The 14769-nt window shown below is 42.0% G+C and overlaps 4 protein-coding genes across 4 annotated transcripts; 3 read left to right on the forward strand and 1 right to left on the reverse strand.

Annotated features, from left to right (window-relative positions):
* Nucleotides 1-2885: 2885 nt before the first annotated feature.
* BCR41DRAFT_394819 (hypothetical protein) lies at nucleotides 2886-4724 on the forward strand (the record flags this gene model as incomplete). The annotated part of the gene is made up of 5 exons (XM_022028675.1): nucleotides 2886-2917; nucleotides 3076-3312; nucleotides 3746-4173; nucleotides 4294-4431; nucleotides 4645-4724. 5 exons carry the CDS (start codon nucleotides 2886-2888, stop codon nucleotides 4722-4724), a joined length of 915 nt encoding a protein of 304 aa, XP_021882820.1.
* A 316-nt stretch (nucleotides 4725-5040) lies between these two features.
* BCR41DRAFT_420950 (P-loop containing nucleoside triphosphate hydrolase protein) lies at nucleotides 5041-8985 on the forward strand. The gene is made up of 2 exons (XM_022029966.1): nucleotides 5041-5840; nucleotides 6259-8985. The coding sequence occupies exons 1-2, from the start codon at nucleotides 5259-5261 to the stop codon at nucleotides 8803-8805; spliced, it is 3129 nt and encodes a 1042-aa protein (XP_021882821.1). The 5' UTR covers nucleotides 5041-5258; the 3' UTR covers nucleotides 8806-8985.
* Nucleotides 8986-11511: 2526 nt separating this feature from the next.
* On the forward strand, nucleotides 11512-12803 carry BCR41DRAFT_369515 (hypothetical protein; the record flags this gene model as incomplete). The annotated part of the gene is made up of 5 exons (XM_022026465.1): nucleotides 11512-11530; nucleotides 11650-11717; nucleotides 11834-12117; nucleotides 12217-12392; nucleotides 12520-12803. The coding sequence occupies 5 exons, from the start codon at nucleotides 11512-11514 to the stop codon at nucleotides 12801-12803; spliced, it is 831 nt and encodes a 276-aa protein (XP_021882822.1).
* Nucleotides 12804-13269: 466 nt separating this feature from the next.
* On the reverse strand, nucleotides 13270-14469 carry BCR41DRAFT_369516 (hypothetical protein; the record flags this gene model as incomplete). The annotated part of the gene is made up of 2 exons (XM_022026466.1): nucleotides 13270-14053; nucleotides 14264-14469. The coding sequence occupies 2 exons, from the start codon at nucleotides 14467-14469 to the stop codon at nucleotides 13270-13272; spliced, it is 990 nt and encodes a 329-aa protein (XP_021882823.1).
* Nucleotides 14470-14769: the final 300 nt, after the last annotated feature.

Here is a 14769-nt window from a genome sequence, read left to right on the forward strand (position 1 = left end):
AATGCATGCACCATGGAATACGTGTGAGAGCTTTTATTGTTTCTGGTCCATGCATGTAGAAGGGAGTGACCGTTTGTCATTCTGTTGTTGCAATAATGTTTTACCTTGGCACACGCAAACAAGCGAGAATGAGAAGGCTCAACGATGAACAAAGGAATGATGGGCGTCTGAAAGTGTAGCAGTCAGCAACAAGATTAGAAATGGCAGAAACAGAACAGTTGGGGTTTTAAAGGTTGGAGGAATTATGAAAGACAAGTCGGCATTCAAATGCGAAAGCGCGTCACACACTTCGGGTCAGAATTGCTACACAGCTCTGTTCTGGTGGGAAATGTTCATGAGGTTCAGCTAGAGTGAGTGCATCAAGGCGAAGTAGATTTACTGTTGGCTCAATTGGCTATTTAGTTATCGGATTTGCCATGGCTGTCCCTCTGACTTCCTTCCATTCCTCACGAAACATGAAATCCTTTTTTTTGCAAGGCTGGAACCAACCTTACTTTTGTTAACGTCTTTTTGTCGCAGGGGAGTGATCTCTATGTCTTAGTACTTCTCACTGGAGAAAGAACTAGAGCGCGCACCATGTATACCATCAATTATCCCGTTTCATCACGATCACCTCCATTCCTCCGTTATCACCCAATACCCATCACTATCACCAAAATAAAATTAATTGTACGTCGGTTGCTGACTTGGAAGTTTGGTCCCAGATTTTCAACGGACGAACCCAATCTTCTGTATTGTACTATTGTAACATTTTCGGTATTTATGATGGACTGAAAGAAGCCTCCGCTGTCATTCCTTCTTCTTTCTTCCCCTTCTCCTCTCTGTCTCCATCCTTGTCATCCTGGACTGCTGTAGAGAGACAAATCTTAAAAGGACGAGAGATATCGCTCACTTTTACCTTGCAGACATCATTTAAGCATAGATTAAACAAATCTCAATCAACTATCATTGTCTTCATTATAAATCATTCAACTTTTCTTCTCTTGTCTTTGTTATCATTTAGAGTCAAGGCAGTTAATGAGATGTTATTTTGAAATTGATTTTAATTATTACTGATGATATTTAAAAAAAAAAAAAAAAAAAAAAAAGACTCTTAAAAGAATGGCTTCAAATTGTCGATAGAAGGGGATATTTCATTTCTGTTGTTCTCACTCTGCAATTTCACCTTCTTATTGATGGAATGAGAAGTCTTCCATTGTTGTAACTTCTCCTATTTACCATTTCATCTCTCGCTATTCTCGAAAAGCAACATGCCTAAAATAACCTCATAATTTTGTTTCAGCAGTTCGCTGTTACTCAAACTAAGATAGGCAGGCACATCCAAATGTTCGTTATTTCACAATATCCTCATCGTTCTGTATCTGTGTGTTCATTGTGCATTCGATAAGCGCCCACTTGAGTGTCCGTTATAATCCGTAAGACTTAAAGCAGGCCGGTACTTCGTCACCTTCCTCCATTCGCCTTCTTTTTCTTGGTTGCACTTGTCGTAGTTTCTCCAGATTCGCAGTTTGAGTAAAATATTAAATCAAATAAACTCTCTTTCATAACTACGTTCCAAATAATCTTTGCGATGTCGATTGCCGCTTACAAACCTCTGTGTTCCTCAACTCAATACTCTTTTGCTTAGCTTGTAGATTCAACGCTTGTAATATTGCGATCTATGATTGAAATAAAAGAAAATAAAAAGAAGTTAGGGCTTCTTACTAATGATAATGCAAAAACAATTTTGAATGGTTTCTTACTTGGCATGACAAAATGGTGGCTCAACAACAATGTGGATGGTTTTTCTAGACAGTAGTGTGCCAAAGACATTTGGGACCTCGCTTATTGTACATAGTTTCTTTTGATTACTCTGGTTCTTTAACTCAATCGGTGTGTACTCGTCGTTTCCAACAGGAGTGGAGACACTTCAGAGTGTAAGCTCATATGTTGCGAAGCCATCAAACTTAGGCTTCTTCTTTTCCTTGGTGAGCTCCCTTAGATCACTACAATGGCATTCTCTGACACGATAGCTGTGAAAGGCGTCTTTCCCCCATCAGTAGCGCAAAATAGCGGTGCCTTGATGCTTAGACTGTCTGGTGAAATCTATTCAATGAGTCGCCTGCAACGTGTGGTTGTTCCTCAAGTAGACCATCGAAAGGTGGTTTCACTTTAAAAAAATGTCTGTGCTGAATAGAGCCTACAATTGCGCGGTTCGTACGGTCACCACACAGTTTCAGACACGTACAATCACTGCATTGATCACTTGATCAATAAGTAAAATATGTGAATGCTGCTTTCCCTTACCTTGCAATCCACCTTCTCACTCTACGGTCTCTTCATCTCTTTATTGTATATGGTATGTATGTATTAATCCTTGTAAAGCACCTCCTGCATCCCATAAACTTCTAATACTTTGAAGTCAGTGGCAACACGCTTTTTCAGAGACTTCATCATCGAAAACATGTATATTTCATTAATAAGCCTAAACAAGTGAAATAGCTTTCATTAAAACTACTGAGTATTAAAACTTGTAACGCTTATACATACCGACTTTTCTGGGCTGTTGCCTACTAGGTCCTCAATGACATCGTCTCCGAGGGCCAAGTCCTCAGTAATAGTCGGCTCTTTGAAACACTGTAGGTTGACGTCGCATTGAATTCGTATTTCATAGTAAATGGGAATGCAAGTGTATGAGACACTATCGCTTGACGCCTAATAACAGTCATGGTCAAGTATGTCAGTTAACTTTCTACTTTGGTCTTTACAAATAGAATGCAAATACAAAAACGCCTTGGCCAGAAAAACCAGAAAGAGTATTGAGGGCAAGGGGAAGAGAAAAATACCAAAAGAGATGCAAGGAGCATGATTAAGGAAGCTGAATCTCGTAGCACCCGGCCGCCATAATGCTCCTGACTATGGCAACAAAACGGGCCCAGTAAGTGTCTGTTTTTGGTGTGAATGTTAAAGACGTATGCTTCATTTGATAATGGCAGGTACTAACTAGCGCAGGTATGCCTGCTTCGAAATAGATTACTTTACTTGGCTAACCTGACAAGTAACGGATTTATGCTTATTTGAGATATTCTCGCTTAGCATCATCGATTTAATAAGCGATGGAGGATTTATGGTGTGTTTGACAGATGACGAGGTTGACTTTGCGCTTGAAGATAACGCCTTCAGGCGATTTAGAATTCAGCTATATGGGCCGAGTGAGCGAAAGAATGCAGGCAAGGACCCAGTAGTGGGCCACCAAATCCGGGCACATACGGCAGATGTTGTGGTAGAGATGGTGGATGGATTTCAGCTGATAACCTTGGAGACATCCAAGATGTGAGATCCAACTTGCGAGAAGAAGGCCATGGTCCATTACAAGTTGGCTCGAGCTATGCGGGATACCTGGGTCGACATCATCAAAGAGAAGGTGAAGGATAGAAGGCAGCCCCAGCCTTACTGCCTTTGGGTTGTAGGTCTTTGAGTGTCACAGTATATAGTCTTAAGTCTATAAAAGACTTGTAGTAATAATTTAATAAATCACCTTTTGTCTTTACTATCTATTACATTGAAGGATGACATTCTTAGTCATGTATCTCCGGGAATGCTTTCAGCTCTATGGGTTAAGCACTGTAAAGGTGCCCAACTTATAATAAAGTTGTGCCACGATTAAATTAACGATATCAATTTTATCTTTTTGGTGGCTGTGTTTTCAGTCACCAAATCTAGCTTCTTTTTTTATGCCAAAAATATCCTTTCTGTTTTCTATCAGCCTTACAGCCCAGAAAATAGCAACCGATAGTCTAGCCATGGGTCCTTCTCAACCTTATCATCATCTTACAAACCAGCAAGCTACTGATGTGGCTGATCTTACACATCTCTTGTCTGCTGAAAAACACCTGGGCCCATTATCTCCAGCTCCAGAGCTGTATGCAGCTTCAGAACAAAAATATAGTCCTGGACTTTGTTCAGAAATCCGTGTAGAGCCCTCGTCTCCGCAACACGAGGAAGTTGCAGTCGTACCAGCACTAGCTGATGTTTCCAAATCCTCAGATCACGCAGATATGCAGCGGCAAGCAACTCTACCCATTCCTGAAGAGGCCATTGACTTCAAGCTTACAGAATATAAGCCATTCAATCCAGAGCCATGGGCAAGGGCAATTGCAGAGCATCAGGCACGGACCAGCAAGAATTTTCAAGGTTCATTGTCTTTTTTGTACTCTGGGGATGAAAAATAGACTTTATTTTTATTCCCAACAACCTTGATTGACTTACTGACACGACTCTTTCATTTAAAAAATATTCATTTAAATGGTGTAGCGATTGCTCAAACGCTTGACAGTATCAACGCTGAGTTACAGTTCATCCTTTCTGAGTTCTTGATCAGACAGTACGAGAAAACTGCAGAAACCTTGAAGTTGGACCATGAGCTTATTACTCAGCAAGAGCAAGAACAAGGTAAAGAAAGTTTATCTAAGAGAAAACAATGAACATAAGTCTTTTGGAGTATCTTATTTACTGTGGTATTCAAAGTATACTCAACCTAAAGTGAGGTGAAAAGCTGAAAAGACGTTATTCTACCTTTGAGAATAAATATAAAGTGCTTTTTTTCCTTTTTTTTTTTTTTTTTTTTTTTTTTTTTTTTAAAAAAAAAAACCATTTTATTCATAGAACGTATGCTAGCACAGATGATGTCCTTTATGAACGCTATGAGAGATGCCTTCCAGATTTTTGATCAACCTGGAAAGTAATGTGCCAGCCACTGCATCTTCATCTCTCAGCAGTCGAGTAATAATAAGGATTCAGTATACGAATTCATATACTTGATACGAATAAATATTTGCCTAAAAGAGTGCAAGGAGAAGTCTGTCTTCATTAACGGTTTCGCAGCTGATTCTGAAAAATCCAGGAACAGCGAAACAGCTGCAATCAGCGTGGCATATCATGTGACTACTATTTGCAGATTCAGGACAACAAAAAATGTTTTGAAACACCGAATGACTGCTTCCCAAGTTTTTTTTTTTTTTTTTTTTTTTCTGATGTGGACATAAAAAACTTTCTTTATCTCTTCTCTTTGGATTTCTTCCTTCATCCTCACCTTTCTCTCTTTCCCCCGCCCTTTGCTTTCACTTTATCCTTTATTCTCGCCATTTCCTCTTCTCCACAGCCCTTGTGAAAGCAATATCTCTCATCTGATCTCTTTTTACTTTATTTTTATTTTTTTTATTTTGTTTAAAAGATCAACCTCCCCACTCATCCCCTTTATTATAATAGAATAATTCATAATGCCTTCTGTAGAGATGCAAAACGGCACTACTGTCGACTTGGATGAGCTCTCTAACTTGCTCTCGCAACTTTACACTGCCCCCACTTCCGAAGAGTGTGATACTATCGCCAGAGATCTCTCTGCCAGGGTTCAAAAGGAAGGATTCATCACTCTCAAGACCAAGAATATCCTTTCTAATCTTGAGACAGAAGCAAAGAACAAAAAATCTGGTCTTGCCCGTGAAGGTGCACTGATCGGTCTCTGTGCATTGGCTGATGTCCTCGGCCGTCCTTCTGAACCATTTTTGCTCCCATTGCTGCCTATGATTCTTGACCTTTATGCGGATAAAGGTCCTGTTGTCCAGGATGCTGCCTCTAGAGCTGCCCAGGCCATTATGGCCAACATGCCTTCCCAGGCTGCACCCATCCTGTTGCCCATTCTTTTTCAGAGCATTGGAGGGCCTGGTAAGAAGTGGCAGACCAAAGTTGGAGCCCTCCAACTCTTGGCTGATCTCTCGAACGCTTCCCCTATTCAAGTTGGTATTGCTCTTCCAGAAATTATCCCCGTTGTCAAGGACTGTCTGTCTGACACTAAACAAGAGGTAAGACTCGACTACATTACACATATTACATCAAAATAGTTTAAAAAGTTATTTGTGTCCTCGTTCAATGTATTATTTTCAGTACCGACCTGCATACCCCTGTTGTGCGGTTACACACCCATGCCTCAGTCGCATGCTTTCCTATTGGAAGATAATTCGTCCTACCTCCCAATTCCCTCATCTATTTATCAGTTGTCAGTGTCTGTGCCCTGTCCGTTACTCCTTTTGTTCTATTTGCTATTATCCAAAAAAAAAAAAAAAAAAAAAAAAAAGGAGGCATGGATGTAAACAAATAATTATTTATATTTTTGCACATCAAACATTACCACTTGCTTGCATTTGCTGACTTTGATTATTGTTCCCGCAAAAGATAAGGCGAATTGAAACTAACCACTGTCATGTGTGAACCTTGAATTAGGTCGCAGACCAAGCTATGAAGACCATGTTACGTGTTTGCAACGTCGGCGGTAATCCCGATATTGCTCGTCACCTCAAGGATCTTTGCGACTGCATGGCTCATCCTGAGAAAGTCCCTGTTGTCATGGAGAAGTTGTCTGCAACCACGTTTGTAGCCGACATGAACGGCCCTGCACTCGCCATCATGGTCCCACTCTTGGTTCGTGCCATGAACGAGCGTTCATCCCACATTCAGCGTCAGACCACCGTCATCGTCGATAACCTTTGTAAGCTCGTCAAGGACCCTGCTGAGGCCGGACAGTTCTTGCCCGATCTCTTGCCTGGTCTTGAGCGCATCATTGATATTGCTGCCGTCCCCGAGATTCGTGCCCTTGCTACCGCCGCCAAAAACACTCTCATCAAAGCCGGAGGCGCAGTCAAGGTCGATTCTTCCACTCAAACTGACTCGATTGTTCCATCAGAAGCTGAAGCTCGTACTATTCTCAACAAGGCCATCGCAAAGTATGGATTCTTTCCTTCGTTCTTTGACATCGTCAAGGGTCATGTCTCTCAATTGTCTGTTGTTTTGGTCAAGGAAGAAAATTTGTCTCCTCGCGAGTGGGTTAGCATTTTGGCTCCTTATCTCACTGTGTTCATGACTTCTGCTGACGCTAATGCTGCCGTCAACGCGATCGTGGAACACTATATTGAGCTGGATCGCAAACTCAATGGCGATACGAATGTCGAAGATGATGAGGAGGGTGAAGAGCTCTGCAACATTGACTTTTCGCTTGCTTATGGTGGTATGATGTTGCTGAACCACACCAAACTTAAGCTTCACCGTGGTCATCGTTATGGTCTTTGTGGACCTAACGGAGCTGGAAAATCTACTTTGATGAGGGCTATCTCTCTCGGAAAGTTGGACGGTTTTCCTTCGCCTGATGTGCTCCGCACAGTATTCGTAGAGCACTCACTTCAGGGAGATCAGGGACAAATGGCGATTGTAGACTTTGTTGCCTCGGATGAAAAGCTTGCGCAGACACCTCGTGAGGATGTTGTCAATGCTCTCTTAAAGGTCGGATTTACGGAGGAGATGCAAAAGAATCCTGTTGCATCATTGTCCGGAGGTTGGAAGATGAAGCTCGAGTTGGCCCGCGCCATGTTAATGAACGCTGATATTCTCTTGTTGGACGAACCTACTAACCACTTGGATGTCGCCAATATCAAATGGCTGGAAGAATACCTCATCAGCCAGACCAATGTCACATCGATCATCGTCTCACACGACTCTGGATTCCTCGACAATGTGTGCACCAACATTTTGCATTACGAGCGCAAGAAGCTGAAGATGTATAAGGGTAATCTTTCCGAGTTTGTCAAGGTCAAGCCTGAGGCAAAGTCCTACTACACCTTGGCAGCTACTTCTGTCAAGTTCGAGTTCCCCAAGCCCTCGTTCTTGGTTGGAGTCAAATCCAACACCAAGGCCATTATGAAGATGACCAATTGTACCTTCACATACCCTGGTGCTGCGAAGCCCTCGTTGTATAACGTATCTGTTCAGCTCTCACTGTCGTCTCGTGTGGGTGTTATTGGACCCAATGGAGCTGGAAAGTCGACAATGATCAAACTCTTGACTGGTGAGACCGTTCCTCAGGAGGGTACTGTCTGGAGACATCCTAACCTTCGTATTGGCTACGTTGCACAGCATGCTTTCCACCATTTGGAGCAGCACTTGGAGAAGACTCCGAATGCTTACATTCAGTGGCGTTATCAAGGTGGTGCTGATCGCGAAGTATTGGAGAAGGCCACAGTCGCCATGACGCCCGAAGAATTGGAGCAGATGGAGACCTGGGTTATTGGCAACGATGGAAGCAAGCGCCAAGTGGAGCAAATCATGGGCCGTCAGAAGCTCAAGAAGTCATACCAATATGAAATCAAATGGAAGAATCATGTTCACAAGTTCAATACATGGATGCCACGTGAGAAGTTGCTGGAGCTCGGGTTTGATAAGTTGGTCCGTCAATTCGATGACCGTGAGGCCTCACGTGAAGGTCTTGGATACCGTGAGTTGTCACCATCGGCTATCCGGAAGCACTTGGAGGATGTGGGATTGGATGGTGATATTGCGGATCACAATATGATCAGCGGATTGTCTGGGGGTCAAAAGGTTAAGGTCGTGATTGCAGCAGCTATGTGGAACAATCCCCATATGCTTGTCTTGGACGAGCCTACTAACTACTTGGACCGTGAGGCTCTTGGAGGATTGGCTGTTGCTATCCGTAACTGGGCTGGTGCAGTCATCATGATTTCCCACAACGACGAGTTCTTGAGTGCTCTCTGTCCCGAGACCTGGACTGTGAATGCTGGTCGTCTTACGATCAATGGCAAGACTGCGGTGCAGGAAAGCAATTTTGACGATACTGAGAAACCGATTGTGGTGGTGAACAAGAAGAAGAAGAAGTCCAGGAACGAAATTAAGGCCCAGGAGGTTCGTCGCCGTCTTCGCCACTTGGAGTGGTTGGCATCCGACAAGGGCACTCCCAAGCCCGCAGATACCGACTCGGACTAAAAAAAAAGTCAAAGATTTACTCATAGACGTATACAGTACACAGCGTTAGATACCTCCGCATTTTTTTTATATTCATCATTCTCATTGCATATCATCATATCCTGTTTACTTCATTCCCAATCATCATTGTTCAAAGAAAATTGTATAAATAAATTCATTTAATGGGTTGTTTTAAAGTTGATTACAGAAAAGTGGCAAACGAATGGTTTATTTTTTACGAGCTCAATTAGGGAGTAAAGGGGAGACTTTGAGAAGTCTGCTGAAGATTGTAATACTAAGATCGTCCATGAACGACATCCACTACATTTATTTCTAGACTTACAACTCGCTTCTGAGGAAGAATAATTTTTTTTTTTTTTTTTTTTTTTAATTAACAGTGGTAGTAGTAGTAGTACCTTTTTTAGGGAGTATGCTTGTCCCTTGCATGTGTGATTCAAGAGGGATGCCTCAATTGAAAAATGTGTGTATGGAGTTACCCTGCCTAGAAATATATAGTAGCCAATGATCTCCTCTCTTACTTTCTCTTTTGACTAAATAGATTCCTAAGTGCCATTTTATATTTCTTTCCGTGTGTGTTCTATTTTCATATTTTTATTTAGTTTAAAAAAAGAGTCGCGTACAAAAGTTATTTCAGTAAGCGATATCATAGGCATTTTTTTTTTTTTTTTTTTTTTCACAAGTCGAGGTGGGGAAGTAATTAAGGAGAGTAAGGAGAAAGAGAGTGGGTGGGCGGAAAAGAGCGAGTGAGCCACATGGTGTCATTTTGCATATGAAATTGACTAGAGCATTGGGCCTTTAACGTTCATGCTGTCTGACATTCATTCATTCACTTTTCCTTTTTTTTTTTTTTTTTTCTTGATTCATCACATTGTCATGAATACTACAACGTCGCCAGATATTTCTGGGAACGATCCACAGCAACTGTCGTATGAATATGACGAACAGGCAACGGTTTGCGCGATCGAAACCTTTGCTGAGCACTGGACGGAGGCGCAGACCTTCTCGGTCGCCACATTGGCCAGCTGCGCCATCACTGCACTTGAAGCCTCGCACGTCGATACCCTACCCTGGAAACATGCATTCCTGCGCTCACTCTTTCGTCATTTAGGGATCCATTCACGTCAAGAGCAAGAGATGTTATTGCTCTTACAAGAAAATGGATCCTATCAGGATTGTAACCTCCAGGTTCTGGCAGAACCACTCATGCCAATCACCCATTTCTCTAACAACTTCGGACCTCAACCTGAACCTGGACAGGGACAAGGAAAAAGGTCATTCGAAAGCTCCGGAGTTTCCTCCTCCGTCTCATCTCCACCAACATCACCTACAAAACCAAGGAGGAGTTTACAGCAGCAACGAATATATGGAGCCAATTCTGTATCATCGCCACCCACGTCTCCCACGCACGGATCATTTCAAGGCCAAAGTCACCATAATGCTGATCAAAATGTGGAGATTGATATTCGAACAGAGATCATCAACGATCTCTTATACATCGGCCTTGGGTTCGAGCCCTCGAGCAAAAGTCGTAAACAGGTCCCTATCCAGACATTGGCTCAAGACCTTGCTGGACTTGAATTGGATGTTGATTTGAATAAAAGCAGTAGCAGTCATCAATACCAACATCATCAACAAAGACAACAACAAGTACAGTCATCTGATTTATATACTATTGGAGCCACAGATTTAGAACCATTGCAACCGTATCAGCAGCCACAAAATGATTCGCCACCTCCTAACCTGGCACCACGACAAATAATCCAACATCACCAACAAGATCAACTGTATCACGAAGAGCTCTTGGGAGTGACACCGCCTCAACTTCCACCCAGGGCGCCCAGTAACAACAGCGGGTCTTCTTCTTCTTCTTCACCCTCACTTTCATCTTTGAAAACGAAATCCCCAAGCAACACGGCAGCAAAGGGACGAGTTCAACCATTGGAATATGATGCTCGTGCTCGTGCAGTGATCTTCAAGATGTGTAACTACCTTCTTCTGTCATATGATACTTTTATGACGGTTGAAAAACGAATTGCACAACATCTTTATTTTTATCAGCAGGAACTGATTGATGCCGAAAAAAGGGAACTAAAACGTCAAGAAGATGAGAAACGTGGTCATTATCATCATCAACAACAACAGCAACAACAACAGCAACAACAACAACAACAGCAACAGCAACAACAACAGCAACAGCAGCAGCAGCAGCGACAAACAGGCAATACAGGGCCCGGAGCAAAAGTCGGAGCATTTTTTAATAATCTGATAGGCAGCCGTGGGAGCGATCAAAGTCCTAGTCATAAAAGTGTCAGTAACAGCAGCGGACCTGTGAACCAACATGGAGTTGCTATGCAGACACAGGCGCAATCCTCGATGCAAGAATTGGAAAAGAAGAAAAAGACTTGGAGATATGTAGCAACAGGGTTGTCGATTGCGGCGGGTGCGACCGTGATTGGTTTGACAGGAGGATTGGCAGCACCTTTAGTAGCTGTGGGTGCAGGAGTGATCTTGGGGTCTGGAGCTGCTGTCCTAGGTACTACTGCCGGCATTGCAGTAATGGCTTCGTTGTTTGGGCTGGTAGGACTCTCTTTTTTTTTTTTTTTTTTTTGTGCAATTGAAAAGATAAAAAGAAAGAAAGGAAATAATAATAATAACCAAAGCTCATTAAATGAACACAAGGCAGGAGGAGGGTTAGCTGGATACAAGATGCATAGAAGGACGAAAGGTAATTTCTTTAAAAGAAGAAAGGGGGTCGAGAAAAGTCTTTTTCTTATTTATCTTCGCTTTCTTCCAATGATCGTTAATTAACATTCAAATAAAATGCCTGTTATTTTAACTGGATAGATCTTAAAGTACTGTCGTTTACACCTATTGTAGAGGATCCGACACTCCCTCAAATCCCTTCTCTTCATGTAAATCACGAATGGAGACATGGTTATTACTGCCTAGGCTTCTTAATGCTTTAGAGATGTCTTAATCTTTTTACTTTCTTTTTATTTTATTTTATTTTATTTTATTTATTTTATAGATTGCGATAGTTATTTCTGGCTATCTATTTGATGAGTCTGAAGTGATTGATGCATGGCAAGATACTGCACAGCATGCACTACATGGCACCGATGTATTTCATCTGACGTTTGAACCACAAGAGTTGGTGGCACTCGGTAATGCATTTAAGGTGTTCTTGGCCACTGAGGCTGTCCGTGTGGTATCGACTCAAGTGATCCAACAGACAGTGTTTGCTGCTTTGGCTAGTGCATTGGTTCTTCCCTTTGGACTGATGCGTGCTGGTGATTTGATTGATAATCCATGGTAATGTAAATCAATCAATCGATCGATCGATCAATCAGTGATGAAAAAAAAAAAAAAAAAAAAAAAAAAATACTAATACCTGATGGAAGATACATGTAGGGTTGTGGCAATGGACCGTGCACGCAAAACTGGCTATGTTTTAGCAGACATTCTACAAGAACGTGTTCAGGGCAATCGACCGACAACCTTGATCGGATACTCGACAGGTGCAGTCGTCATCTGGGAATGTTTGTTGGAACTAGCAAAACGTAAAGAGCATGGTCTTGTTAACTCTGGTAACGTCGTCATTGAAAGTTGATTCGCAAAAAAAAAAAAAATTCTATAAATATGAATGAATATAAGATAGGAGAATTGATCCTTTGTCTTTTTCTTTTATATATATAAATGTATATATATATAAAGTGGTTCTATTGGGTGCACCGATCAAGACGGATATGACAGAAAAATGGCAGGCAGTAACGTCGGTGGTGTCCCATCGGTTTGTCAATGGATATTCCAAAAAGGATGTCGTTCTAGGCTCCATCTTCCGTCTTCATGCCCTTGGTTTAGAAGTGGCAGGTCTTCAACCAGTTCTGGTCGATGGATGCTCTAAAATCGAGAACGTGGACCTGTCAGATATTGTGGGAGGCCATCTTGAATACCGAGAGAATTTGAATATGGTCATTTCTCTCTTGGGGGTACTCTAAGAAAAAAATAAAAATAAAAAAAAAAAAGTTGATCTCAACAACAGTAAACAGAGGCAACGAAAGATAAATGCAAGATAAAAAATAAATAAATAAATAAAAGAAGCCTAAATGGGCTTAATCGCATCTTAATGGTTCAAAGATTTGTTATTAATTAAGTTTATTTTGGATTGTTTGTTTGTTTTTTCAGGAGAGGAATGAAATGCCTGTGGCTCCCTTGTCTAGCTAGCTTTAAAAAGTCTAGATCTGTTTTACAGCAGTTTCTTTTTTAATCAGATATATACAGAGATAGAGATAGAGATAGAGATAGAGGACCCTTGAAGGATGGAGTCTTTTTTTTTTTTTTTTTTTTTTTTTTTTTTTTTTAATAGATGATGATGTTTAATTCTCATTTTATTCTATATACTAGGATATAATATTAAATATATTACTTCTAACAAATCAAAACCGCCAAAAGTATTTTAGTATTTTAGAGCATGAAGAAGCCAACGACTGCGGACATTCCCAAGACCCAGGCAGTGGCCTTGTTCAAGGCAGCAGAAGAATCTTTGTTGGCAGGAGTCGATGGTGAAGGCTTGCTGCTGGCAGAGGGGCTGGTACCGGCGGCTGGGGGAACAACGGGGGCAGTGCCGGTGGGGACGGGAGCAGTTCCGGTGGAGTTGGTGCCAGGAACGCCGGGAACGCCTGAAGGAGTTGGGAGAACGGATGAGCCAGTGGCTGGGGGAACAACTGGAGGGACAACAGAGCCATCCAAGTAGGACTTCTCACCGATACATTCCTCCATGGTGACGAAACGGTAACCCTTTGACTTTACGAAATCAATGAGGACAGCGGTCAAGGAATCGACCGAGAACTTGTGGATCTCGTGTTGGAGGATGATGAAGGAATCTGTTGCGGGGTTGGAGTTACCGATACGGTCCCTGATCTCCTTCATGGAATCAGTGACGGGGTCGGAGCTCTTGGTGAACTTCCAGTCATGAGTATCAGCATTCCAGTGTGAGACGACCAAGCCCAAATCCTTCATGGTCTGCTTGCAGACCTCACTGTCGCAGCGACCCTCGGGTGCACGCATGTAACGGGGACGAACGTTAGCATACTTGAACATGATATCGGAGGTATCGGAGATCTCCTTCTGGATCTCTGACGCGCTCAAGGAATCCAAGTTGCGATGGTTAAAGGTGTGGGAGGCCAACTGATGACCATCTGCCATAATCTTTGGGAGTGCATCGCCATATTGTGCAACCATCTCACCACTGTTATGTTTTTATAACAAAAAGAGAATAAAAAAAAAAAAAAAAAAAAATGTTTTATTAGTTTGGATTTTCTGGAAAGTTTTAATGTGAGCATGGGCATGAGCATGAGCAACAGAGTAAAAATTGAACTCGCCACACACACATGTAACACATGCAGGTCCCAAAGTGAAACAAAATAAAAAAATAAAATAAATAAAAAAAATTCCTTACATGACGAAGAAACTGGCAACAACACCCTTGGCCTTCAAGGTTGCAAGGAGAGCAGCGTTGTAAGGACCTGGGCCATCATCAAAGGTATAAGCGACGACACCAGGCATTTTGCAGGTATCAATTCTGGTGGGCTCGTCATAGGCACCAGCAGCGACCATGGAGGCCATGAACAAGGCCGAGCAAGAAACGAAGGTTGAGATCTTCATGTTTGTTAGATATTAGAGTAAAAGATGAGAGATTAATGTGTAGTTTACAGTAGCTGTGAAATGCGTTGCGAAGGAGAGAGAGAGGGTTACGGAAAGGAGGAGGAAGGGAGAGGTAAAGGTTAAAATCTGGAAGGGGGATCAGACAAGATTGAGAGGATGAACAAAGAAGAAGAAGAAAAAAAAAAAAAAAGAAAAAAAGAGGAATAGGGTGTACCTTTTATAGATGCCATCTCAAAGGAGCTCAAACTAGTGGCATGTTGATAAACATCTGTGGATGAAATTCTTTATTTGCGTTTTGTT

Source organism: Lobosporangium transversale, assembly GCF_002105155.1.
Source record: "Lobosporangium transversale strain NRRL 3116 chromosome Unknown BCR41scaffold_12, whole genome shotgun sequence".
NCBI classification, from domain to species: Eukaryota; Fungi; Mortierellomycota; class Mortierellomycetes; order Mortierellales; family Mortierellaceae; genus Lobosporangium; species Lobosporangium transversale.